This window comes from Epargyreus clarus, unplaced genomic scaffold (assembly GCF_041222505.1).
Source record: "Epargyreus clarus isolate Ecla_fem2 unplaced genomic scaffold, WU_Ecla_fem_2.2 ptg000007l, whole genome shotgun sequence".
NCBI classification, from domain to species: domain Eukaryota; kingdom Metazoa; phylum Arthropoda; class Insecta; order Lepidoptera; family Hesperiidae; genus Epargyreus; species Epargyreus clarus.
Window position 1 is genome coordinate 1,431,494 of NW_027332215.1, and position 19,894 is coordinate 1,451,387.

General features: G+C 36.5%; 1 protein-coding gene across 10 annotated transcripts in view; it reads right to left on the minus strand.

Annotated features, from left to right (window-relative positions):
* Neurl4 (neuralized E3 ubiquitin protein ligase 4) overlaps window positions 1-19,894 on the minus strand; it is a 251,324-nt gene that overhangs the window by 104,036 nt on the left and 127,394 nt on the right. For all 10 annotated transcript variants that reach the window (XM_073074332.1, XM_073074336.1, XM_073074331.1 and 7 more), the window contains 9 exons: window positions 19,722-19,854; window positions 17,694-17,849; window positions 15,711-15,851; window positions 14,392-14,485; window positions 13,007-13,118; window positions 10,979-11,155; window positions 10,299-10,389; window positions 7,574-7,691; window positions 6,675-6,789 (listed from right to left, as the gene is read on the minus strand). In XM_073074332.1, coding sequence (XP_072930433.1) covers window positions 6,675-6,789; window positions 7,574-7,691; window positions 10,299-10,389; window positions 10,979-11,155; window positions 13,007-13,118; window positions 14,392-14,485; window positions 15,711-15,851; window positions 17,694-17,849; window positions 19,722-19,854 — 1,137 coding nt within the window. The remainder of the gene's footprint in view (window positions 1-6,674; window positions 6,790-7,573; window positions 7,692-10,298; window positions 10,390-10,978; window positions 11,156-13,006; window positions 13,119-14,391; window positions 14,486-15,710; window positions 15,852-17,693; window positions 17,850-19,721; window positions 19,855-19,894) is intronic.

Here is a 19,894-nt window from a genome sequence, read left to right on the forward strand (position 1 = left end):
CGGTAAGAGATGAAAGTACAATGCCCTTGAAAGTATGGACCGCCGTCCAGAATTGCATCAAATTGAAACTTGTTTTGGACCATGTATAATTAACCAATTACTACCCTCAATAATTATTTTTTAGATCAGCACCCGGGTTCTGAAGTTATTTACCGAAATGTAACATAACCTCAAAATCGAAATTATCCGACATAGGTTAAGGTAGATTGATGAACAGTTTTAGCTGATAGTAGGAAGTCATAATGTAATTCAACTAACACATACCGTTTACTTTTAAAGGTAGTAGGTAAAAAAACCTAAAATGACTATATCACGTTGCTCAGCAACAAATTAAAGTAAAAATATAGATAAATAAGAAAGGTACATGTAAATACAAATAAACAGCAGCATAAATAGATTCAGTAGAAAAATAACACAAATATTTCCAAGAAATTGTTTTATTTGACTCAGTTACACAGTTTTGGTAGACGAAGTACAACTGTTTCATTCTAAGACATAATACAGTTTATTATGGATTGTGATTTTATTCATCATACTTACACTCATTGAAAAAAGTATCGAAATATGGTGCTGTAGCATTAAAATCATTAAAACGAGCCCAACGTGTATAACGACAAAAAGTACAAGTACACACACGAACTAAATCAAAATAAAACGTCATGTCATATTACACTTAATATGAAAAACGTTCTACCGTAACTACGCTCGCGGGCAAACGAATCGACTCACACTCCAAGCGCGCACTCAAAGCCGCTGCATTTGAAAACGCAGATGTATTTTTGTTACAAAATTACTTTTTCTTAAAGAAAAACCTAGCTTTCGAATGATATCATTACCATAAAACTCAGTACAATACTTTTTTTTTAATTGGTGCCGAATTGAAGTAGCGGGAATTGTGCTCGTTGTGATACCCACTATTTGCAGACTGTAATTCCGTATAAAAGGCTATTGTGTTGTCATAAAGTTATCAGCCGCTTATCAGATGTTGACCTGTAGGAGATCTGCTCCACTACCTGCGCTCATTATATCGACGACATCATGGAAACAACACCGGAATAGAGCGCTCAAGTTGTTGCGTTGCAACAGGGCATTAGCCAGCGTGCAGTAGCTCGCCAGTTTCGTTTGTCGCAATCTGCTGTTTTTAAGAGTTTACGGACGCTTTCAAGAGACTGGCGGCTTTTTTCGGAGACCAAGAACCAGCAATAATCGTTGCATTTCCGCCGTTTACGATGGATTAATTGTATCGACGTCACTTTGAAATCGCCATTTGAACGGCGTTGATGTGGAACAAGAGCTCTGACAAGTACGCGGAGTAGCTGTCAGTGAGTGAACAGTAAGAAGACACCTGAGAGAAGCCAACCTCACTCCAAAATGGGCTGCCAAAGACCCCAAATTGGCTACAAGACACCAGCAAGCTCGACTTCAATTTGTTCGGTAGCGTCTCGATTGGAGCATCGACCAATGGCGCTCTGTCCTGTCCACTGACGAATGCAGAATGTGTTTGCATGACAATGACAGGATAGATCAGGTCTACAGGCGTCTAGGAGAATGGTTTGCGCAGTGCTGTTTCAATGAAACAGTTGCCTAAGGGGGCGGTTTTTGTATGATGTGGTCCGGGATTTCTTTTGACGAATAAACGTAGCTCGTTTTCGTGCCTGCAGGACACCGAGGAGGAGGATTGACTGCTGACCTATGCATCATAGATGTTCTCTCGGATCATATGGTTCCGTATGACAGGTTCATTGGGGATAAATTTATGTTAATGCATGATAATGCCCGGTGTCACACTGAACGTGTCACTAGGGAATTCCTCAATGAAGTCGGTATGCCGACGGTGGACTGGCCTGCGCTCAGCCCAGACATGAATCCGATTGAGCAATTGTGGGATGTATTGTGACGAAACGTTCGGACCAGAAATCCGGCTCCTTCAAACGTTCGCGAGCTCCAAAGCGCATTATTAGAGGAGTGGGAGGCTATGCCCCAAGCCGCTATAAAAAAAAATGTCTGTCCGATGACAAATCAAATGCAATCAGTTATTAGGGAAAGGGGAGGTAACACCCGGTATTAATTACACCAACTCAACAATTTTAAAATGTTCGTAATGTCCTATTTCACTTCAATCACATCAATCCCTTTGGTAAAATTTCCTTTTAACCTCCACTTTGGCTAAGATTGTTTTAAAAATAATAACTACCGTACAGATTTCCATGAAAAATATGTCATTGGAAAGCTAGGTTTTTAAGCTTTAAGAAAAAATAATTTTGTAACAAATTACATCTGGCGTTTTCAAATGCAGCGGCTCTGAATGCGCGCTTGCAGAGTGAGTCGATTCGCTTGCAGCAGTGTATTACGCACATGAAAAGTGCACACGTTGTATCAATATAAGTTATTGAGAATAAAATGATCACGGTAGATATTATATCACAGTTTATTTCGGTGAAGAGTAAAACTCTATCAACAAAACAAAATAGACAATGACAGCCAGGCACGGGGTAATGCGGTAATGTCATATTGCGCAAGAGATAAGGATGCACATTACTATTTATGTTTCGATTCTTCAAGAATAATAATTAATTGATAATAACATGTTCGTTGTTCTTATTGTTGTGTTAGCACGAGGTGGACCAATAATGATACCGAATATCAAAATATTGAAGCTTAGGGTCTGAAATAAAACCATTTATTATAAAAATAAAGGTTTTAATTATTGCAAATACTTTTGAAATTATTCTTACGAGAACCAATGAACAGCATGCGATTTGACCATTGGAATACGAAAAATCGGTTAAAGCAAAAATCGCCATACCCTTGCCATTAAATTGTCACTTTATAAATCGATTTTCGATTGTTATGATAATATTTGTTTTGTCACAAACTATGTAAAAAAATCAAAATATAATTTTAATATTACTTTTATTTTGACACATGAGAAAAATCATTAGTCAAAACACTAATAGATCTTATTGAATCCAGAGTATAAAATACCGCCATTTTAATTTTTAAGAAAAACAATCAACATTTCGTCGTATTTTGTCGTGAATGGAATCCCCGATGCAAATCAAATATTCTGATCGACAAACGATGTAAAAAAATCAAGAAATAATTTTAATATTACTTTCATTTTGATGCAGGGGAAAAATCAGTACCAAGAATGTAACTTATGAACTAAAAAACTACCGATACAGTAAAGTAGAATATAATAGAATAGAATATTCTACTAGCACATTACGGTCAATACAGGCACAGTGAGTAACTTGTCTAGCTGCCAGTTAGTCGCTCTGATACTGAATTAATACGAAATAGTGAAGACAGATAAACAAAGAGATACATATGATACGAAATAGATTTATATTTGTGTATGAGACACTTTGTCAGTTACAAAATACATTTTATATACTACTACCGAATCGGATACGAACTCAACTGAAGATTCGGCAAGAAATTTACACAGGTTTGTTTTTTGATTTGGTAGATATATCCATGCCTGTATCGGTTGACCGATAACACCTTTTAATATGTCTGTCCCATTCACCTAGTCAGGACTCCAGCCGTATCCTTTCTTACCACGCACGCGTTACGCATATTTTATTTAATTCTAACTGTCGTCCTTGTTACAGACCCATAACAAGACGCGGATTCGTGCGAAGATACATTCGGTACTTGCAGCTAGCAAGACAACATCTTCACACAAGAGACTACGTACTTTTCATATATTTATTATGCTTTGCCTTATTGGTATACTGGTGCAGGCAACAAGACCACCGAGTGGACTGTCGGCCCCTCATTAACAAGATGTTTTCAATCTTCCATGTTCTATCGATATATAGCTTAATAATAAGAATTTAAATGGCCACAAGTTAATAAAACTGTCAAAAATAGAAATCTAATGATGTAATTCCATAACTACGTACTAAAATTAATTTAAATATGTTTGCTACAATATCATTGTTATCAACATATTTTTAATGTAAAGAAAGTTTTATCAGTGTATAATATTTTAATAACAAACTATACGCTCATTATACCTCTTTAAATAATGACGCCAATCATTCATTGTCTCATCATGAGTATAAATTTAAAAATTATGTTTTCGATTTTCTATGTTCTATGTCTAAATGGTTACAAATATTTATTTGTTTATTATGATATTATATAAGGGTTACTTAAACTTATGGCATTTTCACACAATAGTCAGAAATATAATGTTGTAACTCTATCGCTATGAAAAATTAATTGTAATATGTATATGTTTGCTAAAATTTCATTGTTATAAACATATTATTTTTGATATAAAACAGTTCTATCGATGTATAATATTTTAATATCCACCTATACGCTTGTTGTACCTCGCTAAATAATAATGCCAATCATACATTATCAAATTATATTAATAAATATAAAAGTATGTCACTTGTCTATTTAATTTACCCACAGCAAATATAACATTGTCTTTTTATTTATTTTTTTGTTTTTAAAGTAAAGCATTTTTTTCCTTTTTTTCTTTGTTTTATCTCAATAATTTGTTACCGACAGTCATATAAAATTTAAAAATTATTATTATTTTTATTTTTTATTGCAAGCAATAATCCTATTAATAGCATTTGTTTTGTGTTTATTAAATATTTTTAAAGGTTTTGGAGGGCGAGACTATCATTGATTATATCGGTCGGTCCTATCGAGTGATATGGCTGGTCAACGCCACTTCAGCCGACTAAGCTACACCTAATTCCGAGCATAGCTCCCTCCGACTTTGAGGTTTCGGCTTTGAGGCTTCTAAAGCCTACAGTAAAGGATCTTATGGGGTAAGAAAGCAGTCCATATTTTTCCGCACGTAAACTAGCTGAGGTGGATTCTTAGAGTAACCACATTCCCACAACAACAACCTATACGGGTGTGACATGGACTTATAGACATGATGTTTGCCTTATCCCTGTTGACTTTAAGACCCGTGTGTTGTGAGGCGTTGTAGATGTCACGTAGGTTTTGAAGATGGTAAAATCTATTGTGGTTCGACTCCAGTGGCACCACCGCCACACCTACTCGTATTTCCATCCAATTACGGAAGTATTAAACGCTGCTTTGTTCCGGTTTGAAGGGTGCGGTAAGGAAAACAAACATTTTTAAGGTGTTCCAGCTTAGTCTTCATGGGATACCGGTGAATGTCGCCTCAGGTAGGAATTTAATCCTATCTTTGGTGGATTACATTTACTCTATAACTATGTACTCGGACTAACATAAAGGCGCCTCTTTATACAAAGTTTAAAATCTCGATGTACCTACAGTGATCGATGTACATACAGTACAGTGATCTGGCATGGCTGAAAAACCTAGCACCGTGAAGTTTAGATAACAGCACGATTATACTTCTTGGCTTACTACTATATAGATGACCGCTAGTGGCGCGCTGCTGCGCTTTGTATCACACGTTAATACGACGATCTCAGGTATTGTAGCACTTGGTTAGCAGTCGTGAAACCTTGTTACAGGCCTTATGGGTAATGGATAAAAAAACATTTGACATGGTTCGGCCACTAATCCGTACGTCTTTCCACGCATCCCGGTATAGCAGAATAGCGTAGTATAATACGGTCCAGGCCTCCCCCAGTTGCAAGAAGTGGGCAATCAAAATTGAACTAGTTTGGAGACACATGCTAACATTCGTTTGTACAAAGAATGTTTACTGCAGAGCCCCCTGGTGAGTTGTTACCGTAACACCATGAATGCATTAATGAAACCGCATATACCGTCTCCATTCCATCGCGGATCAAAAGATAAGTGTAGACGATTATTGTATATTTGTGACATAAAAATTCAATTAGGTATTGATTTTAGATAGACGGAATCTTCTTTCAAAACCCTATAATTTTACGTACAGGGCAGTTAGCGTGCGTTAACACGCAAAGAGACTTCATTTAGTCATTCGAGCGACTACATTTTTATGTAAATCGACCAAAAATGAATATTCAGCTTTTTCTGTTACTCCTAAAACAACATTAAAGTAATATATCATGCTTAATTACTATGTACTTACCACTCTGATTCAGAAGAAGAAGGCAGTGCTGTCAGCTCGCTCACAAATATTTCATTTTCTCATGCATAAATGATTAATCAGTAAGTCGGCTACTTCATTCAAGTCTTCTTGTCTCTTACATTCCATCGTATCCTTTTTTACACCAACCTCTACTTACGCTGTAGAACGTTACCATGTATTATAGAGAATACTGCAGTAATATTTCAACCAAGGAGGTGTTCCTTTTTCGGACCTCGATCCAATGCTGGGATAATATGACTGATGAATTGTGATTAACTTTTTCGTTTTTTTTTATAATATAGGAGTAGCAGGCGAGGATACAGTCCACTTGATCGTAAGTGTCCGCCCATGGACATCTGTAATCAATACCAGATAAGATTAGATATACTTACCTGAAGTCGGTCGCAGATGCGCCGCTACCTCTGAGGGCTAAGCTGGAACGCCTCGGAAAAGTCTGTCCTCCTTACCACCCTTCAAAACGGAACACAGCAGCGCCTAACACTGCTGTTATTAGGCAGAAATAGGTGTGGCGGTGGTGCCGCCGGAGTCGAACCACAGAGGGTTCTACCCCCTTCAAAGTTCTTCTCGTCTAGGATTCCTAGTACCAATCTACAATAATGATATGTATAAAAAAGCTACGTACGGGTAAACAGTTGCGTTCGACTCGGTGGAAGCAGGCGACTCCGGCGAAAAGGGAACCACGGCCGGCGGGCGATACGCGTCCACTATGGTTGCTTGAGCCACGCGCCCGTACAGGTCTAAAAGAGGAATGTACGTAATATTGAATTAAAAATCTACATCGGCTGCCTTAAAACATAACCTGTAGATTTATAACTATCTGTCCCGGCAATCTTTGTACCGCCTCAAAAACTATTTATCAAATATATTTCATATAAAATAAAGCCTATGTTACTCGTGGATAATGTAGCTTTCGAATGTTGAAAGATTTTTTTAAATCAGTCCAGTAGTTTTTGAGCCTATTCATTACAACCAAACAAAGTTTTTCTTTTTATAATATTAGTGTAGATTTATAATTATAATTCAATAATTTAATAATTTATTTCAAGTAACAAAGACTCATTTTTTAATTACAATTACAATTTTAAGTTACCATACAATTTTAAACATAGAAAACTGGTATACAAAAATATATGGTATAAAACATTTTAATATATCAAGTTAAGTAAAAAATATCAAGTTTCTCAGCCACGAATGCATGCAATGCACATTTATGTATAACCGTGTCTATATTTCATAATAATGAATGTAATATTAAAATTTAAACCATTGTAATACATAGTTAATTAGTATAAATCAATTTTAACTCGTCACTTCGGTAACAAGTCCTGGATTTATAAGCCCCAGGATTGCCTCTAATGTTTCTAAGTCATATGCATATTATTAAAAATTATCATTTGAGTTAATATGATAATAACAACATTGTTTAACTTTAAATCCTTCACAATTATGGAGTATTTGATTCGCAAGCATGCTTCAGTTCCCTTTTGAAATATAATTAAATGTTATCTCTGATACACTTACCAACGATCCCATAAACATTTTCTGGCACGTTGCAAGCCGCTGGCCCCTGGTCCACTCCATTCACATAGAAGTGGAGAATACCATCGTCTTTGCGGACAACACCCACGGTATCGCCCTCCTGAGTAACAATGATATTTAATTAATTCATATTCATTACGTATCCATTAGTCTCCTACTGGACACGGAACTACTCTTAGAAAGTGACACATTTGAGGCTTATCAGCTACCCTGGCCCCGGCAAAAACCTCCTTCACAATCAATCAATAATATTCAATTTCTAATAGAACATAGAAAAACCAGAGATTCATAACTCAAATACTATCGAATCGAATAGTCCGTATAGTGCATTATCTATGGAGCAATGTAGTGGAATATGCCATATAAATCTCTCTCACAAGAATACTATAATATTTTTAAGTAATCGAGCTTTACTAATGGGGAAGCAAACATGTAGCCCAATGGACATTAAGAGTTCTCTGATGCAAGGCTACCTGGGACAGCGAAGCCAGTCTATATGTAAAACAATGTTCTAGCAGTATTTCAACATACATACATTTAAGTTATATTGCCCAATACGTTATTAAATGAAATGAATAAATGCAGTTAATTATAATTATGATAAAATATGTGAATTAATATGTGACAATATTTTAGTATTTTGCAAGAGGCATTTTATCATTTTCACATTGTAATTGTTTCAATGGTTGCGAAGTAACATGAGAAGCATTTGGCCTACATATATGAAGTACGATTCGTGATCGCATATACACCACACACATATTTTATAGTACGACAAGGCAAAAATACACCGGGTAGCAATAAACAAACAACGTGTAGTATCCATACATTATACAACCCGCCATATCATTATAGGATAAAAAACCATATAGGTGAGTACAGAAATAATAAACTAGAACAATAATTAAAAATGGATTAAGAAAATAGAGATCCATAATCTTCATTAGCAAAAATTGCCCATAAACATAATTCTTGCTAAACTTTTCTTTTACTATCTGCCATCAGTTACGTAATTATATTTTTGGCCAGTTTGGTTGGACAAATTGTTATATTTAGAGCAAGGTCACCAAAAATAGTCGCTTTTTCATATGTTTTCCTAAATAATTAGATTTTTCTGTTTTATGTCCAACTGTCTTTATGGCAGAAATTTACATTATGTATCTTTTTTATTATTTATTGCAAACTAAAAAACACAAAAGATGTCATCAATATCAGACTGGTATCCATGCGCATTTCTTGTACAAGCAAACTAATAATAGCTTTACTATAGTATAGAGCACCTATGTTACAATGTCATGCTATAAATCTTTTACGTATTATGCCTCTACTTTATCTCATCTCAATTATCTACACTAATATTATAAAGAGAAAAACTTTGTTTGTTTAGTTGGTTGTTTTGAATAGGCTCAAAAACTACTGGACCGATTTTAAAAATTCTTTCACCATTCGAAAGCTACATTATCCACGAGTAACATAGGCTATATTTTATGAATATATTTGATAAATAGATTTTGACAAGTTTGCCGGGTCAGCTAGTGATTAATTAATTTACTTCATTTCAAAAATAAATTTCTAATCGCAACAAAAACTCAGCGATTACCGCAAACCAAGCAATCATAAAGCATATGGAAAGACTCTTAAAATTCATTCATTTGTGCGCTTATCACTATGACTGTGTCTATAAATTAACATGAAGCTGCTCAAATTTGCCTTATATGTCAACCATCGTAATTATGGTATCATACTTAAGTTCATTATTTTTTATTAATAATTGAATACGTGCCACAACTTATACATTATACTCAGTGTGTACACACAAACCTAACCGAGGTATATAAGCGAGCGCAGAAATGAATGATAATAATGTTATGAATAGTTTGATAAAAATAATTAAAAACAGTAATATATCGTCCTCGTTTCCTTGTAAAGGTAAGAAAAATGGATGCAATACAATTAAGAATGTATTTTCAAATAGACACAAAGACATATAAATCGACTGTTAACAGAACTAGACTAGTCTCTCGTACCCAGAGATCGTAGATTACATTTAAATTACACTTCGCAACGCGATAGAAACACTTAAAAATATTTAAAATCCAGTAAATGGATTAAAACTTACTATGAAAGCATTCGCTTATAGGTAGTATTGCGTGGATTACAGTTGATATTTGAAATAAATCGCCATAATTGCAAATAATGTATATTTTTTTAACTGACACTACGGTAAACGAAGCGTTATAAATCTTAAAATAGCGTTGCTTTTTATAGCTTATTTCGCAATAACATGAGTCCTTAGAAATTCGCAATGGTATAAACAAAATTGCAAAGCAAACGCATATTCAGTATAACAGACAATATAGATAGATAAATAGAATTTTAAACGCACATCCATGTATAAAATAAATTCCGTGATTTTTTAATTCTTAATAAATTAACATGATCATACTATAGACATTCATACTAAATGAATGTGAATAATATAATAGTCAAATATAATAAACAATTTGTAATTGAGTGATGAACTTTTTTGAAAATATTGAGTAATCTAGTTGTGTCGCCTCGAAATCAATGAGCCAAGAAAATACAAATGTATGTACAGTGCAGGTGAATAATAAATAACCAAAATAAAACAACTAAAGCACAGCGCAGCACTATACTACCAGGCAAAAGAGCAATACATAATTTTATAACTATAAACATCGTTCACCTTTAATCTACTCAGATTCCTGACATACTTCGGAATGATGACGTTACTGTTCTGGATAACGTCTTCTCCGGCTAACACCCAAGTGCCCGTTCTGAAATTAATGGAAAATAATTGTAAATTCGTTTGAACACTTAGGAGACACCAGGCAGTGGTGTCAGGTCTAATGTAACAAGGGAGTACATTATGCGCGCAGAATGTTAAATATTAAGTAGAGTATTCCGGCACACTATTTCAGTATGATATATAAAAATACATCTAAATGAAGAAACCGCACCATCTGTTTCTCAGGATAATGATAAGTGGCATTGTTCTGACAATTTTCTTCTTTATAACATTTACTACTTTTATTTTACAAATAATGAAACGATTACACTTCACTTAACTAAAACGTTCTCAGTACTATGTTAACAATACGTTAAAACACGATTTAGCACTGCGTGTTATTAATGCCCGTCATTAATAATCAATCAATCCAATGTTCGTCTATCCAAGATTGGAATGTGACGATTTCTACAAGATAGACATTGTTAAGTCTCTGGGAGACAATACATTGAATAGATTTTTATTTTATTTTATTTATTGAACACCAACATAATGTACATTTACACATTTTTAGTTTTAGATCGTTTATTATTAATACGGGCGTAAGTATATTGTAAGTATTTACGAGTTATACTAACTTGGTGTTGCTAACTCGATAGGGGAACTTGAGATCGTTGGAAGGATGCTGCGTGACTCCGATCTCGACGCTCCCGGCCCACTTGGGTATGACCAAGTCGAGCCGCACTTGAAACAACTCGTTCGTCCTCAACGTACGATTGGTGGTAACTACCCCATTATGGAAGTATTCGAACGCACTGAAAACAAACAAAACAACAACGTCAATACCTACGACTCGTTCAGACAACTTAAAATAATTATGAACAATAATTATTGCATTGGATCACTCTAAGGATAAATAGAGAAGGAATGTAGCCTTGTCACTCTTAATTTAGACCAAGTCCAACAACACCTTATAATTGTTTGAAGGTGGTAGAACCCTTTTGTGGTTCGACTCTAGCGACACCACTGTCACACCTATTTCTACCTCATAACAGCAGTGTTCATCGCTGCTGTGTTCTGGTTTGAAGGGTGTGGTAAGAGAGACATATTTATCCGAAGCATTCCAGCTTAGTCCTCACGGGTAGCGGCGCAACTGTGGGGATCTCAGGTAAAAATATGTAATCCTCTGTGGGGTTGATTACGGAAGTTCGTGGGCGGCAGTAGCCACTTACCATCAGGTAGACTGCTCGTCTGCTACTCCTATCTTATAAAAAAAAATGTTAAAATCACTCAAGCCGTTTGGGCTGCAGGTCGTGCTAAAGAAAGAGACAGATTATGACATTACTCTCCGCAGCTGAGTAAAACATAATTATTAAACAAATGCCTGAAGGAGCTCCTTCACCAAGGACATTTGCCTATAATTTAATGGATTTGAGCATCACAATAATGAGTGAGAGCAGTGATAGCCTAGTGGTCTCGAAGAAACTCGGCCTCTCGATCGAGGGGTCCGAGGTTAAATCCCAGGCATATCTGATTTTTCAAAGTTATGTGCGTATTAAAAATTAATTATCACTTGCTAAACGGTGAAGGAAAACATCGTGAGGAAACCTGTATACCTGAGAGATTTATAAAAAAAAATCTCAAATGTATGTGAAATCTACCAATAAGCACTTGGCCAGCGCGGTGGACTATGGCCTCATCCTTCTCATTATGAGAGTAGACCCGTGCCCAGCAGTGGGACAGTGATGGGTTGATGATGATGATGAATAATGAGTGAGGAGAACTGAGCATTGCAGTGCACAACCTGGAATGATACAAGTTGTAACATTGCAGTAATCAGAGATAATTCGCTTTACATTTTACGTTATGTTACACAGCTCATGTTCAGTAGGTTGTAAAGTAATGAAATCTAATCTCAGGTTGTTAAATTATAGGCTAATGTTCTCAGTGAGGACATCCATTCATATAAATCTGTATCTGGACTGAACTCAATTTAATAATTCTTTTTCTAATAAAAAATGAGCATGCAGTCTACCATGTATCTGCCTTACGACACCCTACGTCCAAAATCACGACTGCCTTATACCACGTTATAACAATAAGTCGGCGTAGCAATGATACCACAGCAATTAATTAGAGGAATCCTAACATATTCAAAATAGAATAGATTGTCACGTGTATTGGATAAATTTATACACCTTATTTATTATAGTTTAAGCATAACTAAAAAGCAAGATGGTAGAGTCCTTTATGGTTCGACTCAATAGGCACCACAGCCTATTGAGTCGACTAGTTCTTCCTTATAACAATTATTTTAATTTGAAACATCTTCAGGGAGAAAGATATATATACAAGGTATTTAATCCTTCAAGAGTGGACACTGGCTGGGGTAGACACATCTGTGGTCCACCCCAGACAGGCCTCTAATAACGTCTGATATCCCTCAGGGCCCTTATCCACGTTCCATCAGGTGGACTTGATGCTCATTGGTTACAACCAATGACTTTCATGCATCAGAGGTATAAAAAAGTGCTAAGGAAATAAAACTATGAATGCTGTAAATGACTATGTTTGCCATAAAGGTAGTATTTTTATTGTATGGATTACAACAGTTGAAACGAACTCTATTGATCTACCGTCTAATAATTATAATATAATGTACTCACTTAGGCCTATGAGCAGTCTTGCCATCGTTAATAATAGTAACATGCGAATCACGCAGCGTATGAAATAAAAGGCTCTCCTCGTCTATCCGGGGCCTCGAGCAACTTGCCGCAGCTGGAAACATTAAAAAATACATATAAATACATCTTATATATAAAATTCTCGTGTCACAATGTTAGTTACCGTACTCCTCCGAAACGGCTTTACCGATTTTCACCAAATTTTATATGCATATTCAGTAGGTCTGAGAATCGGCTACTATCTATTTTTCATATGTCTAAGTGATAAGGGTTGTTCACCCTTAACATTTTTTTATTTATATGGCAAAACAACGTTTGCCAGGTCAGTGTACTTTTCTAAATGCACTAGTTATACTTCATAAGGTTTAATACCATTCGAGTATAGTTTTCAATAGTTTTAACTTTTTGAAATACAATTAAACCCTTAGTGGTTTGACTCTGGTAGTAAATTCACGTTACCTATTCTTGCCTCAACACTCAGAAGATTCAGTTTATAGCAACATTAAGAACAAAGATATACCCACTTATTTTCTTCAGTTATTTGCACTTATATCATTGTAATTTTATCCGATGATTATAATCAACTCATATTTTTTTAAGTCCCGATAGACCATCAATGCCCTACTATTTCTGTGGAACTTAACATTTTTCCTATTTCTCTTTTACTACACTGTACGTGACGGTGCAACTATAAAACATAAGTATTTTAAAATTTATTTTATTATTTTTTTAATATGGAAGTGAAAGTTGCTGTTGCTACATGCACATTTTTTATACTTATAAACTCAATCAATAGAGATTGAAGTAGGATTCCAGATGCTTGTATTTATTTAAAAAGGTAAAAACAAGAAGAGCTATAGGAACAAAGTGAAGACCCTCCATTACGAAGGATCATCCAAGCAGCGTGTATCACCGTTGTGTTGCAGTCACGTCACAATATGAAATCCCTCCTAAGCTTTTAAACAGTGGTTATAAAACAGAAACAGGTGTAGCGATGGTCCATACAGAGTGTAACCACGAAGAGTTGTACTATGACCAAATGTGTATAAGAATATACTCGGCCTCTCGATCTAGGGGTCCTAGGTTTAAATTTCAGGCACACATCTCTAATTTTTCAAAAATATGTGCGTATTAGAAATTAATTATCACTCGCCTAAACGGTGAAGGAAAAAATCGCGAGGCGACCTGCATACCTGAGAGATTTATAAAAAAAAATCTCAAAGGTGCGTGAAGTCTACCAATTGGCCAGTGCACTTGTCCAGCGCGGTGGACTATGGGCTAATCCTTCTCGTTATGAGAGGAGACCCGTGCCCAGCAGTGGGACAGTAATGGGTTGATAATGTATAAGAAGTACGGAGAGAACTAACAAGTGTCGGGCTCGTCGGTCCCCGCGGCGACGGCGGGCGGCGGCTCGCTCGCACTGCAGTTGTTGTCCGCCTCCGACCCGTCCTGAATCGTCACCTGTACACAAATTTTATTCACCATTTAAGTCTTTGATAAGTAAGGATACTTCGCCGCCTTGAAATTGAATGAAGCAAAGGGCTGATTTGTCTGTTATTTTTTTTTATTCTTGACAAATAAAAAACAATTTTAGAGAAAATTTACGAATAAATAACTAAAACTGCGTAATTTACATAATAAATGAATATTTCAAATATTTTAGGGACATTTTAGCGGGGATGTGGCAAAACTTTTTTACACAATTATTTGAATTCACAAAACTAGTTCCATTTCTTGTTAGGAGTGAGAAATCTTTACTAATCTATGATTTAAGTATGCAGCCATCACAATGAGTTTGCGGTCGTACAATACAGTAAACATCTGTAATCAACCCCGTCATGATTAAATTCCTACCTGTGTACTGCAACTTTATAATAATTTTGTATGTCAGTGATGACAAAATGCATAGTATTGTATTGATAAAATATGTATATTAAGCATTTCACATAAATTTGATTTGATTTGTGGTTGGCATCAAATGTATTGCTACCCGTGAGGACTAAGTTGGAGCACCTCGGTTATGACCGGGCAAGTATCACCACCCACACAAATTTCAGACGTAAACCAGTGCGAAGTTTTGTGGGTAGCGAGTAGATATCAGTAAACTAATATGTGTGGCAACCATGTTAGTCTTTGGGAATGGCATGGCAAGAAGGATTTAGGCTTCTATGAGTGCAGGCAGCATTGCCTAACAGGTAACTGAGCTCAATGGGCTCCGGTTGCGATTCATTGGATCCCGGAGTCCGCTACGTAGCGCCGAGGACAGCCACCATTGCGGGTTTTAGTAAGTAAAAATTCCACGTAACTAGGTGGCTGACCCACATCGTCGGGTACAATGATAGAACCCTTTGTGGTTCTACTCCGGCGGCGCCACCGCCACACCTGTTTCTGCCACATAACAGCAGTGTTAGGCGGTGCTGTGTTCCGTTTTGAAGAGTGTGGTAAGGGAGAGATACTTTTCTGATGTATTTCAGCTTAGTCCTCAGGGGTAGCGGTGCATCTGTGGCAGACCTCGGGTAGGAATATCCAATCCAATCCTACCTGGGGCTCGTTACAGATGTCCATGGGCGGCAGTAGCCACTTAACATCAGGTGGACTGATCTGGCATGCTCGTCTGCTACTCCTATGTTATAAAAAAAAACTTTCTGAAGGAACGTGGGAATCCTAGTCAACAAAAAACCTTTACCTTAACCGTCATGCCATATAGATCAATGACACCCCAGATGGGTGTCTGTACGCGTTCGGCCGCCACGCCCTGGTCCACTCCGTTGATAAGGTAGTGGAGCTCACCGTTGATCTTCCGGACAACGCCTACGCGATCGCCCTCCTGAAATTAATGTACACAGAACCATTGTCAATTTGGTTTTAACATGGTATTGTTTCGCATTGTGGTAACAAAGATGAGATACAGTAAACGTAAATATAATAAATATATGCTATGTGATAGTATTGATAATGGAAAAATAAATTAATAGACGTCGTCACACCTCACACTTTTTCACATATTATAAGGGGACAATATTGGTTTCAAGTAACTATACTATGGCGAGTTTGCAATGCGACGGTTTGCAATGGAACGAAACAAAAGCTGAATAATATATGTTGGGTGATCAAAAGTTAATGATAAAAGTAAATATCACGCTTGTTAAGGGCAGGAAGAGTAACAGTGCAGACATAGTCTATAGTTATGAATCATGTTATGTAACCTAAGGGTGCTTTTAAATAATCTAATGGTGCGTGCACAATGCCGGGGCGAGTGATCACAATGATCAATTGCTTGATCAAATTAAGTAAATTCGGACGATCGACAGTTGGATGTGCGAACGCGGTGGACTAAATCTCAAACTGCTTCCGTGCTTTGAAGGGACTTAGTCATCGGTTGGATAAGTAGGCCGTTAAAAGACGAAGCGCACCGACGGCGCTGCATGATAGAAGATTTTTATCGACGAATATAATTATGAATGTTTTGAAAATAAAACTGAAATTTCAGTGATGGTCGTCGTCAGCACGAGAACAAAACATCAGTACTTTTAGGCGTGCCTTGCATTATACTTTCAATTTTATTTCCAAGTTGTTAAGTTATAATTATATTTGTCTCATAAAAATCATCTGCTATGCTGTCCCGCCGGTGTGCGCAGCCTCTGACTCGTACCTTTGTTCATTAATACATATTGCACACAGCGAGGCAGCTTATATTCCAGGCCTCTTCTAGTTGAGAGAAGATATATGTTTTCAGCAATAGGACATAAAAAAGCAGCTATTCAGCTCGCCTTATTGTTGTTAGCACTGGCTTTCCAATGGACCTGTGCCAATGTTATATAATAAATCCGAAGCAAAAAAGTATTTAGAAATGATGAAAAATTGTAATGTCCGGTGAGCTATAATTTCCTTAACATTAAGTTGTTGCTAGGTACCTAAATAATGAAGAATAATTTTTGTATTTTCTTGATTTTGTCACCATGATACATGCATATAACCTATGCATTGATTGTATTATTCTATCAAATAAATCAAGTAATTGTTGTTACTTAATAGGTACAATTTATCCTACCAGCAGTATGGCATTAATAAAATATGTCTTTTGACATAATTAAACAAATCAGCAGCCCCTATGAACGAACTGCGGTAGCGCCTAGTCACTGAGGCTCATTATATTCGTAGTATAAGTTTTTATATAAGATAAATGCCCCTTGAACAATATGCACTTACCATCCGAACTTTACAGGAAGTTTCGAATGATCTTTATCATCGTGCATGAATTGCTACCACATATGAAGAAAATAATATTAGCCTGCAAAAAATCCCTAATAAACATTGTGCAAGGTGAATGCCATCTGCCAAGAAGAACCATTTTATTACTATTTCTTGGACTAGGAAACAATTCACTCACTAGTTGTTTTACAGATGTATAAGTATTATAAAGAATTATTTATGTCAAATATTTTATGAATTTTGGAGATAAATGTCCCAGTTTAATCTATTCATTTTTTTTATCTTGTATATTCCTCACCAAACTGCTAGTCCGCCCTGAAGCAATACAATTTGCTATGGCGACGCGATTCATTTCTATATTCAGAGTGGACTAGCAGTTTTAAGCGGACAATACCTCCTATAACTAGCAGAGTTTGCCATAATAAGATAACACTAATGTTTATGTTAACAAACTGACCCTAAGCTCGTCCAGATTCATGTTTCCGTACTCCAGGCAGGTCCCCTGGCCGTTGAGGAGCACCTTGCAGCCGGACATCATGATTGTGCCCGATTCCATGTTAGTCATCGTTGACGGGTACCGAATAGTCGCTGGATTGTGGTGAGTTACGCCCATCTGGAAATAAAAAATATCATTTTTAAAACAAATAATTATACGTTGACTATGTCAAAAATGGTTTAATTTGAAAATGTGTCAAAGGTCGATCGTCTATCAACATCAACCCATTACTGTCCCACTGCTGGGCACGGGTCTCCTCTCAGAATGAGAAGGATTAGGCCATAGTCCACCGCGCTGGCCAAGTGCGTATTGGTAGACGTCACATACCTTTGAGATTATTTTTTTTATAAATCTCTCAGGTATGCAAGTTTCTTCAGGATGTTTTCCTTCACCGTTTAGCAAGTGATAATTAATATCTAATATGCACATAACTTTGAAAAGTCAGAGGTGCGTGCCTGGGATATGAACCTCGGACCCTTCGATCTAGAGGCAGTTTCTTAATCACCGCGGATCGTGTACATGTCTTTATAAATGCATAAGTATTCCATTGAAATGTTATAATTTTTGATAATTAGCGTGCATAAGTTTGAGAACGCAATTTTATTTTTTGGATGTCAATTTGTTCTATATTTTTTGTTAATAACGGAAATAGATAAATATTAGAACAAATTTTCTTTTGTAACTTTTGTTGTAGTAATTTCGTAGTAATAGTCGTTTTAGTAGATAATTCAATTTGAGACTCTTATTGTCCGTACACTTTTTACAAGATTTAGATTCACAATAACCCCCCCTTGACATCCGAAAAATAAAATTGCTTCCTCTGACAATTGCAACCGGAAATTTAACATATCGATGGACTAAAAAGCTACTATAATCATCGACGGATGTGAGCCAACCTTTAAACATAAGAAAACAAGTGGGGTTAAGTCAGCGCATGTGTGCATTGAGTGTTGAAAGTATGTATATCGATTGTTCAAACGAATGAAGGAACGAAGAATCACAACTTGTATAGTTCGCAACCCAATACACATTTTGGTTTTGAATGTAAACTTTATCGTTATAATCCATATCTTATAACATTATAATTTTGTTATCAGACGGTCCTAATATGGATAATCATTACAAGGGAGAATTGGGCAATAGATAAATCATCTGGGTTTTCTCTCTTATATACGAAAATTTTACAATGCGTTGTGGTCCGTTATGCTGATTGCCGATGCAGATTGTGATACTTTCCATACCCTTGACTATATAAAGAAGTCTCAGATATGTATATATATTATGAATAGCGCGCGTCGTCATTTTTATGTAAGTATTGATTTACAAACGCGTCCCATTGGCTGCATTCGGCATTTTTAGCTGTTCCTTAAACTGTCAGATTTGTCCATCCACCCCTAATTAAGAGAAATGTACCGTGCATGTTAGATAGATAATATCAGGATGATCCAGCCTAACTACAAAAACGATTTACAATATGGAGAAAAGTAAAAGTGTAAAGTCCGCTCTGAAGTTGTTGCGAGGAGGTGTAGTCATACAATTTGTTATGGCGACGCGATTAATTTCTATGTTCAGAGTGGACTAGCAGTTTTATGCGGACTTACATCATTTTTAAATTACGAAAATACAGATAGGTCAAAAAACATTAAACTGCAGTTAGACTACTCTGATTCTAGCATTCACCTATTTCTGCCTAATAACAGCAGTGTTAGGCGCTGCTGTGTTCCGTTTTGAAGGGCAATTTAAATTTAATTGTGGCAAGGGATATAGGCTTTTCCGAGGCGTTCCAGCTTAGTTCTCAGGGGTAGCGGCGCATCTGTGGCCGACCTCAGGTAGGAATATCTAATCCTATCTGGGGTTGATTACAGATGTCTATGAGCGACAGTAGCCACTTACCATCAGGTGGACTGCATGCTCGCCTCCTACTTCTTTATTATTAAAAAGAAAAAAAAAAAAACAAAAAAGGTTTCAGTTAGATATGAGTGTTGTAACCTCGATACTGCCGCTCCACTTGTCGACGAGCTTGTCGATGCGTATCTCGAACAGCTCGTTGTCGCGCAGCGGCCGGTGCGTCATCACCACGCCGTTGTTGTAGTCGTCCAGCGGCCGCGAACGTTCCGCCGTTCTGAGTAACAACTAGTACTGAATATCGTGCTTCTCTTTTT